Source organism: Oncorhynchus mykiss, chromosome 3 (genome assembly GCF_057628025.1).
Source record: "Oncorhynchus mykiss isolate SJ-2025 chromosome 3, ASM5762802v1, whole genome shotgun sequence".
Classification (NCBI taxonomy): Eukaryota; Metazoa; Chordata; class Actinopteri; order Salmoniformes; family Salmonidae; genus Oncorhynchus; species Oncorhynchus mykiss.
The window spans coordinates 9,662,005-9,674,924 of NC_143024.1; the positions used below are offsets into that span (position 1 = coordinate 9,662,005).

The 12,920-nt window shown below is 48.2% G+C and overlaps 1 protein-coding gene across 2 annotated transcripts in view; it reads left to right on the plus strand.

The window, feature by feature from the left end:
* The window catches only part of LOC149984314 (collagen alpha-1(XIV) chain-like), a 239,470-nt gene that overhangs the window by 220,253 nt on the left and 6,297 nt on the right, over window positions 1–12,920 (plus strand). For both annotated transcript variants that reach the window (XM_090219964.1, XM_090219955.1), the window contains exon 46: window positions 2,976–3,053. In XM_090219964.1, the coding sequence (XP_090076090.1) occupies window positions 2,976–3,053 (78 nt within the window). The remainder of the gene's footprint in view (window positions 1–2,975; window positions 3,054–12,920) is intronic.

A 12,920-nucleotide genomic window follows, 5' to 3' on the forward strand; every position in this document is an offset into this window, starting at 1 on the left:
CTTCCAACTCCAGGGTTGTGAGTTTGATTCCCTGGCCTGAACCAGTTGGTAGAGGATGACACTTCCAACGCCAGGGTTGTGAGTTTGATTCCCATGGGGGACCAATACAAAAGAAGTATGGACTCACTACTGTAAGTCACTCAGGATAAGTGTGTCTGGTAAATGACAGAAATGTAAAACACATTTTTTAAAACTTTCCTAGTTGTCTTTTCATGAGCTATTGTGTCCCTGGTCTGTCACTCACACTGTTGATGGAAGAAACAAGTCCTGGGTTGGATTGATCCTCCCCTCCTGCCCAGACCAACAGAGCCAGAAACATCCTCATAGCTAGAGATATGACTGACCAGTCTGAAACATCCTCCTCATAGCTAGAGATATGACTGACCAGTCTGAAACATCCTCATAGCTAGAGATATGACTGACCAGTCTGAAACATCCTCATAGCTAGAGATATGACTGACAGGTCTGAAACATCCTCATAGCTAGAGATATGACTGACCAGTCTGAAACATCCTCATAGCTAGAGATATGACTGACCAGTCTGAAACATCCTCATAGCTAGAGATATGACTGACCAGTCTGAAAAATCCTCCTCATAGCTAGAGATATGACTGACCAGTCTGAAACATGAAACATCCTCATAGCTAGAGATATGACTGACCAGTCTGAAACATCCTCATAGCTAGAGATATGACTGACAGGTCTGACACATCCACATAGCTAGAGATATGACTGACCAGTCTGAAACATCCTCATAGCTAGAGATATGACTGACCAGTCTGAAACATGAAACATCCTCATAGCTAGAGATATGACAGACAGGTCTGACACATCCACATAGCTAGAGATATGACTGACCAGTCTGAAACATGAAACATCCTCATAGCTAGAGATATGACTGACCAGTCTGAAACATTAAACATCCTCATAGCTAGAGATATGACTGACAGGTCTGACACATCCACATAGCTAGAGATATGACTGACCAGCCTGGTGCTAAACAGCACCATTAACAGAGTGTCAGCCTGGTGTTAAACAGCACCATTAACAGAGTGTCAGCCTGGTGTTAAACAGCACCATTAACAGAGTGTCAGCCTGGTGTTAAACAGCACCATTAACAGAGTGTCAGCCTGGTGTTAAACAGCACCATTAACAGAGTGTCAGCCTGGTGTTAAACAGCACCATTAACAGAGTGTCAGCCTGGTGTTAAACAGCACCAGTAACAGAGTGTCAGCCTGGTGTTAAACAGCACCATTAACAGAGTGTCAGCCTGGTGTTAAACAGCACCATTAACAGAGTGTCAGCCTGGTGTTAAACAGCACCATTAACAGAGTGTCAGCCTGGTGTTAAACAGCACCATTAACAGAGTGTCAGCCTGGTGTTAAACAGCACCATTAACAGAGTGTCAACCTGGTGTTAAACAGCACCATTAACAGAGTGTCAGCCTGGTGTTAAACAGCACCATTAACAGAGTGTCAGCCTGGTGTTAAACAGCACCATTAACAGAGTGTCAACCTGGTGTTAAACAGCACCATTAACAGAGTGTCAGCCTGGTGTTAAACAGCACCATTAACAGAGTGTCAGCCTGGTGCTAAACAGCACCATTAACAGAGTGTCAGCCTGGTGCTAAACAGCACCATTAACAGAGTGTCAGCCTGGTGCTAAACAGCACCATTAACAGAGTGTCAGCCTGGTGTTAAACAGCACCATTAACAGAGTGTCAGCCACAGCACCATTAACCACCACTCCTCTGACTCAGCTTGGCAGGACTTGCTAGAGCAGGAGTTTGGCTTGGTTCAGCTTGGCAGGGGATGGTACAGCAGGGAAACCAAGGCATACTAATGGACTAGGTTGGGCACAGCCACCAGAGGAAAAATAACTGGCTTATTCAGTAGTTAATGCAATGATTGGCAGGGCATAGTAGAGGAGGACAGTCTGACTAGATGAAGACCAGACATAGTAGAGGAGGACAGTCTGACTAGATGAAGATCAGACATAGTAGAGGAGGACAGTCTGACTAGATGAAGACCAGACATAGTAGAGGACAGTCTGACTAGATGAAGACCAGACATAGTAGAGGAGGACAGTCTGACTAGATGAAGACCAGACATAGTAGAGGAGGACAGTCTGACTAGATGAAGACCAGACAGAGTAGAGGAGGACAGTCTGACTAGATGAAGACCAGATATAGTAGAGGACAGTCTGACTAGATGAAGACCAGACATAGTAGAGGAGGATAGTCTGACTAGATGAAGACCAGACATAGTAGAGGAGGACATTCTGACTAGATGAAGACCAGACAGAGTAGAGGAGGACAGTCTGACTAGATGAAGACCAGACATAGTAGAGGACAACAGTCTGACTAGATGAAGACCAGACAGAGTAGAGGAGGACAGTCTGACTAGATGAAGACCAGATATAGTAGAGGACAGTCTGACTAGATGAAGACCAGACATAGTAGAGGAGGACAGTCTGACAAGATGAAGACCAGACATAGTAGAGGAGGACAGTCTGACTAGATGAAGACCAGACAGAGTAGAGGAGGACAGTCTGACTAGATGAAGACCAGACAGAGTAGAGGAGGACAGTCTGACTAGATGAAGACCAGACATAGTAGAGGACAGTCTGACTAGATGAAGACCAGACATAGTAGAGGACAGTCTGACTAGATGAAGACCGACATAGTAGAGGACAGTCTGACTAGATGAAGACCAGACATAGTAGAGGACAGTCTGACTAGATGAAGACCAGACATAGTAGAGGAGGACAGTCTGACTAGATGAAGAACAGACATAGTAGAGGAGGACAGTGTGACTAGATGAAGACCAGACATAGTAGAGGACAGTCTGACTAGATGAAGAACAGTGTACTGGGTATCAGAGAGGAACTAGGAGAATGTGAGAAGTTGCATGAGGACATGGTGACTTTCTGTTAAGGTCAAGGTCAAATGTACTGTGTGTGTCGTCTGTCCTCAGGTCTCCCAGGAGAGAAGGGGGAAAGGGGGAGTCAAGGTGTGGGGACACAGGGCCCCAGAGGTCCCCCAGGACCACCAGGTAAGGACCCTTACATTCTCTCATCTCTCTTATCCTCCCATCACACTCCTCCCTCTCATCCTTCCATCTTACATAATCACAATCAGAGTGTATACTATATACCACATGTAGTGTGTAGAGACAGTTTATACTAATCCACATGTAGTATGTAGAGACAGTTTATACTAATCCACATGTAGTATGTAGAGACAGTTTATACTAATCCATATGTAATATGTACACTGTGTACACTTACTTCTCCTTGTCATCCTCACATCACCCCCCCTCACCTTCCATCTTACTTCTCCTCGTCATCCTCACATCACCCCCCCTCACCTTCCATCTTACTTCTCCTCATCCTCCCTTCATCCCCCCTCACCTTCCATCTTACTTCTCCTCGTTATCCTCCCTTCATCCCCCCTCACCTTCCATCTTACTTCTCCTCGTCATCCTCCCTTCACCCCCCCTCACCTTCCACCTTACTTCTCCTCGTTATCCTCCCTTCATCCCCCCTCACCTTCCATCTTACTTCTCCTCGTCATCCTCCCTTCACCCCCCCTCACCTTCCACCTTACTTCTCCTCGTTATCCTCCCTTCATCCCCCCTCACCTTCCATCTTACTTCTCCTCGTCATCCTCCCTTCACCCCCCCTCACCTTCCATTTTACTTCTCCTCGTCATCCTCCCTTCATCCCCCCTCACCTTCCATTTTACTTCTCCTCGTCATCCTCCCTTCATCCCCCCTCACCTTCCACCTTACTTCTCCTCGTCATCCTCCCTTCATCCCCCCCACTCATCTTCCACCTTACTTCTCCTCATCCTCCCTTCACCCCCACTCATCTTCCATCTTACTTCTCATCCTCCCTTCATCCCCCTTCACCTTCCATCTTACTTCTCCTCGTCATCCTCCCTTCACCCCCCACTCATCTTCCATCTTACTTCTCCTCGTCATCCTCCCTTCACCCCCCCACTCATCTTCCATCTTACTTCTCCTTGTCATCCTCCCTTCACCCCCCCTCACCTTCCACCTTACTTCTCCCCGTCATCCTCTCTTCACCCCCCCCACTCATCTTCCATCTTACTTCTCCTCGTCATCCTCCCTTCACCCCCCTCACCTTCCATCTTACTTCTCCTCCTCATCCTCCCTTCACCCCCCCTCACCTTCCATCTTACTTCTCCTCGTCATCCTCCCTTCATCCCCGTCACCTTCCACCTTACTTCTCATCGTCGTCCTCCCTTCACCCCCTCCACTCACCTTCCATCTTACTTCTCCTCGTCATCCTCCCTTCACCCCCCCACTTATCCTCCCTCCAGCATTTAGAAATCCCAGATAATACATGTGTGTATATGCATCCCATTCACTACCACCTTATACAGACAATGCATGCTGGAGGGGGGATTCACCCATTCACTACCACCTTATACAGACAATGCATGCTGGAGGGGGGATTCACCCATTCACTACCACCTTATACAGACAATGCATGCTGGAGGAAGGATTCACCCATTCACTACCACCTTATACAGACAATGCATGCTGGAGCGAGGATTCACCCATTCACTACCACCTTATACAGACAATGCATGCTGGAGGGAGGATTCACCCATTCACTACCACCTTATACAGACAATCGAACTGGACTAGGACTGGACTGCTGTAGTCAAACTGGACTGGGACTGGACTGCTGTAGTTAAACTGGACTGGGACTGGACTGCTGTAGTCAAACTGGACTGGGACTGGACTGCTGTAGTCAAACTGGACTGGGACTGGACTGCTGTAGTTAAACTGGACTGGGACTGGACTGCTGTAGTCAAACTGGACTGGGACTGGACTGCTGTAGTCAAACTGGACTGGGACTGGACTGCTGTAGTCAAACTGGACTGGGACTGGACTGCTGTAGTCAAACTGGACTGGGACTGGACTGCTGTAGTCAAACTGGACTGGGACTGGGCTGCTGTAGTCAAACTGGGCTTCTGTAGTCAAACTGGACTGGGACTGGACTGCTGTAGTCAAACTGGACTGGGACTGGACTGCTGTAGTCAAACTGGACTGGGACTGGACTGCTGTAGTCAAACTGGACTGGGACTGGACTGTTGTAGTCAAACTGGACTGGGACTGGACTGCTGTAGTCAAACTGGACTGGGACTGGACTGCTGTAGTCAAACTGGACTGGGACTGGACTGCTGTAGTCAAACTGGACTGGGACTGGACTGCTGTAGTCAAACTGGACTGGGACTGGACTGCTGTAGTCAAACTGGACTGGGACTGGACTGCTGTAGTCAAACTGGACTGGGACTGGGCTGCTGTAGTCAAACTGGGCTTCTGTAGTCAAACTGGACTGGGACTGGACTGCTGTAGTCAAACTGGACTGGGACTGGACTGCTGTAGTCAAACTGGACTGGGACTGGACTGCTGTAGTCAAACTGGACTGGGACTGGACTGCTGTAGTCAAACTGTACTGGGACTGGACTGCTGTAGTCAAACTGGTCTGGGACTGGGCTTCTGTAGTCAAACTCGGCTGGGACTGGACTGCTGTAGTCAAACTGGGCTGGGACTGGACTGCTGTAGTCAAACTGGGCTGGGACTGGACTGCTGTAGTCAAACTGGACTGGGACTGCTGTAGTCAAACTGGACTGGGACTGGACTGCTGTAGTCAAACTACACTGCTGTAGTCAAACTGGACTGGGACTGGACTGCTGTAGTCAAACTGGACTGGGACTGGACTGCTGTAGCCAAACTGGGCTGCTGTAGTCAAACTGGACTGGGACTGGACTGCTGTAGTCAAACTAGACTGGGACTGGACTGCTGTAGTCAAACTGGACTGGGACTGGACTGCTGTAGTCAAACTGGACTGGGACTGGATTGCTGTAGTCAAACTGGGCTGGGACTGGACTGCTGTAGTCAAACTGGACTGGGACTGGACTGCTGTAGTCAAACTGGACTGGGACTGGATTGCTGTAGTCAAACTGGACTGGGACTGGACTGCTGTAGTTAAACTGGACTGGGACTGGACTGCTGTAGTCAAACTGGACTGGGACTGGACTGCTGTAGTCAAACTGGACTGGGACTGGACTGCTGTAGTCAAACTGGACTGGGACTGGACTGCTGTAGTCAAACTGGACTCCTCGTCATCCTCCCTTCATCCCCCCTCACCTTCCATCTTACTTCTCCTCCTCATCCTCCCTTCATCCCCCTTCACCTTCCACCTTACTTCTCCTCGTCATCCTCCCTTCACCCCCCACTCATCTTCCATCTTACTTCTCCTCGTCATCCTCCCTTCACCCCCACTCATCTTCCATCTTACTTCTCCTCCTCATCCTCCCTTCATCCCCCTTCACCTTCCACCTTACTTCTCCTCGTCATCCTCCCTTCACCCCCCACTCATCTTCCATCTTACTTCTCCTCCTCATCCTCCCTTCATCCCCCTTCACCTTCCATCTTACTTCTCCTCGTCATCCTCCCTTCACCCCCCCCACTCATCTTCCATCTTACTTCTCCTCGTCATCCTCCCTTCACCCCCCTCACCTTCCACCTTACTTCTCCTCGTCATCCTCCCTTCACCCCCCCACTCATCTTCCATCTTACTTCTCCTCGTCGTCCTCCCTTCGCCCCCCCTCACCTTCCATCTTACTTCTCCTCCTCATCCTCCCTTCACCCCCCCTCACCTTCCATCTTACTTCTCCTCATCATCCTCCCTTCATCCCCCTCACCTTCCACCTTACTTCTCATCGCCGTCCTCCCTTCACCCCCTCCACTCACCTTCCATCTTACTTCTCCTCGTCATCCTCCCTTCACCCCCCCACTTATCCTCCCTCCAGCATTTAGAAATCCCAGATAATACATGTGTGTATATGCATCCCATTCACTACCACCTTATACAGACAATGCATGCTGGAGGGGGGATTCACCCATTCACTACCACCTTATACAGACAATGCATGCTGGAGGGGGGATTCACCCATTCACTACCACCTTATACAGACAATGCATGCTGGAGGAAGGATTCACCCATTCACTACCACCTTATACAGACAATGCATGCTGGAGCGAGGATTCACCCATTCACTACCACCTTATACAGACAATGCATGCTGGAGGGAGGATTCACCCATTCACTACCACCTTATACAGACAATGCATGCTGGAGCGAGGATTCACCCATTCACTACCACCTTATACAGACAATGCATGCTGGAGGAAGGATTCACCCATTCACTACCACCTTATACAGACAATGCATGCTGGAGCGAGGATTCACCCATTCACTACCACCTTATACAGACAATGCATGCTGGAGCGAGGATTCCCCATTCACTACCACCTTATACAGACAATCCAACACTGTGATGAGAGGTGTTTCTAGGACTGGTTGGGTTTCATGGGACACTATGATGAGAGGTGTTTCTAGGACAGGTTGGGTTTCATGGGACACTATGATGAGAGGTGTTTCTAGGACAGGTTGGGTTTCATGGGACACTATGATGAGAGGTGTTTCTAGGACAGGTTGGGTTTCATGGGACACTATGATGAGAGGTGTTTCTAGGACTGGTTGGGTTTCATGGGACACTATGATGAGAGGTGTTTCTAGGACAGGTTGGGTTTCATGGGACACTATGATGAGAGGTGTTTCTAGGACAGGTTGGGTTTCATGGGACACTATGATGAGAGGTGTTTCTAGGACAGGTTGGGTTTCATGGGACACTATGATGAGAGGTGTTTCTAGGACATGTTGGGTTTCATGGGACACTATGATGAGAGGTGTTTCTAGGACAGGTTGGGTTTCATGGGACACTATGATGAGAGGTGTTTCTAGGACTGGTTGGGTTTCATGGGACACTATGATGAGAGGTGTTTCTAGGACAGGTTGGGTTTCATGGGACACTATGATGAGAGGTGTTTCTGGGACTGGTTGGGTTTCATGGGACACTATGATGAGAGGTGTTTCTAGGACAGGTTGGGTTTCATGGGACACTATGATGAGAGGTGTTTCTAGGACAGGTTGGGTTTCATGGGACACTATGATGAGAGGTGTTTCTAGGACTGGTTGGGTTTCATGGGACACTATGATGAGAGGTGTTTCTAGGACAGGTTGGGTTTCATGGGACACTATGATGAGAGGTGTTTCTAGGACAGGTTGGGTTTCATGGGACACTATGATGAGAGGTGTTTCTAGGACTGGTTGGGTTTCATGGGACACTATGATGAGAGGTGTTTCTAGGACAGGTTGGGTTTCATGGGACACTATGATGAGAGGTGTTTCTAGGACAGGTTGGGTTTCATGGGACACTATGATGAGAGGTGTTTCTAGGACAGGTTGGGTTTCATGGGACACTATGATGAGAGGTGTTTCTAGGACAGGTTGGGTTTCATGGGACACTATGATGAGAGGTGTTTCTAGGACAGGTTGGGTTTCATGGGACACTATGATGAGAGGTGTTTCTAGGACAGGTTGGGTTTCATGGGACACTGTGATGAGAGGTGTTTCTAGGACAGGTTGGGTTTCATGGGACACTATGATGAGAGGTGTTTCTAGAACTGGTTGGGTTTCATGGGACACTATGATGAGAGGTGTTTCTAGGACAGGTTGGGTTTCATGGGACACTATGATGAGAGGTGTTTCTAGGACAGGTTGGGTTTCATGGGACACTATGATGAGAGGTGTTTCTAGGACAGGTTGGGTTTCATGGGACACTATGATGAGAGGTGTTTCTAGGACAGGTTGGGTTTCATGGGACACTATGATGAGAGGTGTTTCTAGGACAGGTTGGGTTTCATGGGACACTATGATGAGAGGTGTCTCTAGGACTGGTTGGGTTTCATGGGACACTATGATGAGAGGTGTTTCTAGGACAGGTTGGGTTTCATGGGACACTATGATGAGAGGTGTTTCTAGGACAGGTTGGGTTTCATGGGACACTATGATGAGAGGTGTTTCTAGGACAGGTTGGGTTTCATGGGACACTATGATGAGAGGTGTTTCTAGGACAGGTTGGGTTTCATGGGACACTATGATGAGAGGTGTTTCTAGGACTGGTTGGGTTTCATGGGACACTATGATGAGAGGTGTTTCTAGGACAGGTTGGGTTTCATGGGACACTATGATGAGAGGTGTTTCTAGGACAGGTTGGGTTTCATGGGACACTATGATGAGAGGTGTTTCTAGGACAGGTTGGGTTTCATGGGACACTATGATGAGAGGTGTTTCTAGGACAGGTTGGGTTTCATGGGACACTATGATGAGAGGTGTTTCTAGGACAGGTTGGGTTTCATGGGACACTATGATGAGAGGTGTTTCTAGGACAGGTTGGGTTTCATGGGACACTATGATGAGAGGTGTTTCTAGGACAGGTTGGGTTTCATGGGACACTATGATGAGAGGTGTTTCTAGGACAGGTTGGGTTTCATGGGACACTATGATGAGAGGTGTTTCTAGGACAGGTTGGGTTTCATGGGACACTATGATGAGAGGTGTTTCTAGGACAGGTTGGGTTTCATGGGACACTATAATGAGAGGTGTTTCTAGGACAGGTTGGGTTTCATGGGACACTATGATGAGAGGTGTTTCTAGGACAGGTTGGGTTTCATGGGACACTATGATGAGAGGTGTTTCTAGGACAGGTTGGGTTTCATGGGACACTATGATGAGAGGTGTTTCTAGGACAGGTTGGGTTTCATGGGACACTATGATGAGAGGTGTTTCTAGGACAGGTTGGGTTTCATGGGACACTATGATGAGAGGTGTTTCTAGGACAGGTTGGGTTTCATGGGACACTATGATGAGAGGTGTTTCTAGGACAGGTTGGGTTTCATGGGACACTATGATGAGAGGTGTTTCTAGGACAGGTTGGGTTTCATGGGACACTATGATGAGAGGTGTTTCTAGGACAGGTTGGGTTTCATGGGACACTATGATGAGAGGTGTTTCTAGGACAGGTTGGGTTTCATGGGACACTATGATGAGAGGTGTTTCTAGGACAGGTTGGGTTTCATGGGACACTATGATGAGAGGTGTTTCTAGGACAGGTTGGGTTTCATGGGACACTATGATGAGAGGTGTTTCTAGGACAGGTTGGGTTTCATGGGACACTATGATGAGAGGTGTTTCTAGGACAGGTTGGGTTTCATGGGACACTATGATGAGAGGTGTTTCTAGGACAGGTTGGGTTTCATGGGACACTATAATGAGAGGTGTTTCTAGGACAGGTTGGGTTTCATGGGACACTATGATGAGAGGTGTTTCTAGGACAGGTTGGGTTTCATGGGACACTATGATGAGAGGTGTTTCTAGGACAGGTTGGGTTTCATGGGACACTATGATGAGAGGTGTTTAGGACAGGTTGGGTTTCATGGGACACTATGATGAGAGGTGTTTCTAGGACAGGTTGGGTTTCATGGGACACTATGATGAGAGGTGTTTCTAGGACAGGTTGGGTTTCATGGGACACTATGATGAGAGGTGTTTCTAGGACAGGTTGGGTTTCATGGGACACTATGATGAGAGGTGTTTCTAGGACAGGTTGGGTTTCATGGGACACTATGATGAGAGGTGTTTCTAGGACAGGTTGGGTTTCATGGGACACTATGATGAGAGGTGTTTCTAGGACAGGTTGGGTTTCATGGGACACTATCGGCGGACACACTTGAATAAAAACATGTCAATCAAAGACCCCACTAGTTTGTTGATTGAACAACTCTTGTGTATTCAGACCACACTGTGACTGCAGTGAAATTCCTCTTACTAGGGATGTTCTGTAAAGAAAACAACGTTTGAAACGTTTTAATAACATCAGAAAAATCCTCATGTGTTTTGGATTTAAAGTTGATCTGTCTTGGATTGCTGTCTATAATGTCAAACAGATGTTTGGATAATATTTTTTCGGGAGAAACAAACCCTTTGTATTGATTCTCCTTTGTACGCTACAATTTTTTTTAAAAAACAGAAAACCAATACAGGACAATGCATCTGATTGTTGTTTAATCGATTCTCAACTCTGACAACTCTGAAATGTATAAATGACAAAACAACATTTCTGAAAGTTCACGATGAAACATCAGGAGACTGTGGTTCCTGGCAGAGCTTTTACTACTTTAATGGAAATCAGGGAGGATATTTTTAGATCCAAAAACAGAACTATGTAAATGAGGATTCCACTCATATCTCACTGAGCACCACAACGCCTCAGATTGTTGCCATGTCAGCAAACATTGGAATGTGTGTTCATGGATGGAACTGGCGCTGGGACTGGGCTTCTGTAGTCAAACTAGACTGCTGTAGTCAAACTGGGGCTGGGACTGGACTGCTGTAGTCAAACTAGACTGCTGTAGTCAAACTGGGCTTCTGTAGTCAAACTGGGGCTGGGACTGGACTGCTGTAGTCAAACTAGACTGCTGTAGTCAAACTGGGCTTCTGTAGTCAAACTGGACTGGGACTGGACTGCTGTAGTCAAACTGGACTGGGACTGGACTGCTGTAGTCAAACTGGACTGGGACTGGACTGCTGTAGTCAAACTGGACTGGGACTGGACTGCTGTAGTTAAACTGGACTGGACTGCTGTTGTCAAACTGGACTGGGACTGGACTGCTGTTGTCAAACTGGACTGGGACTGGACTGCTGTAGTCAAACTGGACTGGACTGCTGTAGTCAAACTGGACTGGGACTGGACTGCTGTTGTCAAACTGGACTGGGACTGGACTGCTGTAGTCAAACTGGACTGGACTGCTGTTGTCAAACTGGACTGGGACTGGACTGCTGTAGTCAAACTGGGCTGCTGTAGTCAAACTGGACTGGACTGCTGTAGTCAAACTAGACTGGGACTGGACTGCTGTAGTCAAACTGGACTGGACTGCTGTTGTCAAACTGGACTGGGACTGGACTGCTGTTGTCAAACTGGACTGGGACTGGACTTCTGTAGTCAAACTGGACTGGACTGCTGTAGTCAAACTGGACTGGGACTGGACTGCTGTAGTCAAACTGGGCTGCTGTAGTCAAACTGGACTGGACTGTTGTAGTCAAACTGGACTGGGACTGGACTGCTGTAGTCAAACTGGACTGGGACTGGACTGCTGTAGTCAAACTAGACTGCTGTAGTCAAACTGGACTGGGACTGGACTGCTGTAGTCAAACTGGACTGAGACTGGACTGCTGTAGTCAAACTGGACTGGACTGCTGTAGTCAAACTGGACTGGACTGCTGTTGTCAAACTGGACTGGGACTGGACTGCTGTAGTCAAACTGGACTGGGACTTGACTGCTGTAGTCAAACTGGACTGGGACTGGACTGCTGTAGTCAAACTGGACTGGGACTGGGCTGATGTTGTCAAACTGGACTGGGACTGGACTGCTGTAGTCAAACTGGACTGGGACTGGACTGCTGTTGTCAAACTGGACTGGGACTGGACTGCTGTAATCAAACTGGGCTGGGACTGGACTGCTGTAGTCAAACTGGGCTGGGACTGGACTGCTGTAGTCAAACTGGAGTGGGACTGGACTGCTGTTGTCAAACTGGACTGGGACTGGACTGCTGTAGTCAAACTGGGCTGCTGTAGTCAAACTGGACTGGGACTGGACTGCTGTAGTCAAACTAGACTGGGACTGGACTGCTGTAGTCAAACTGGACTGGGACTGGACTGCTGTAGTCAAACTGGACTGGGACTGGACTGCTGTAGTCAAACTGGGCTGCTGTAGTCAAACTGGACTGCTGTAGTCAAACTGGACTGGGACTGGACTGCTGTAGTCAAACTGGGCTGCTGTAGTCAAACTGGACTGGGACTGGACTGCTGTAGTTAAACTGGACTGGGACTGGACTGCTGTAGTCAAACTAGACTGGGACTGGGCTTCTGTAGTCAAACTGGACTGCTGTAGTCAAACTGGACTGGGACTGGACTGCTG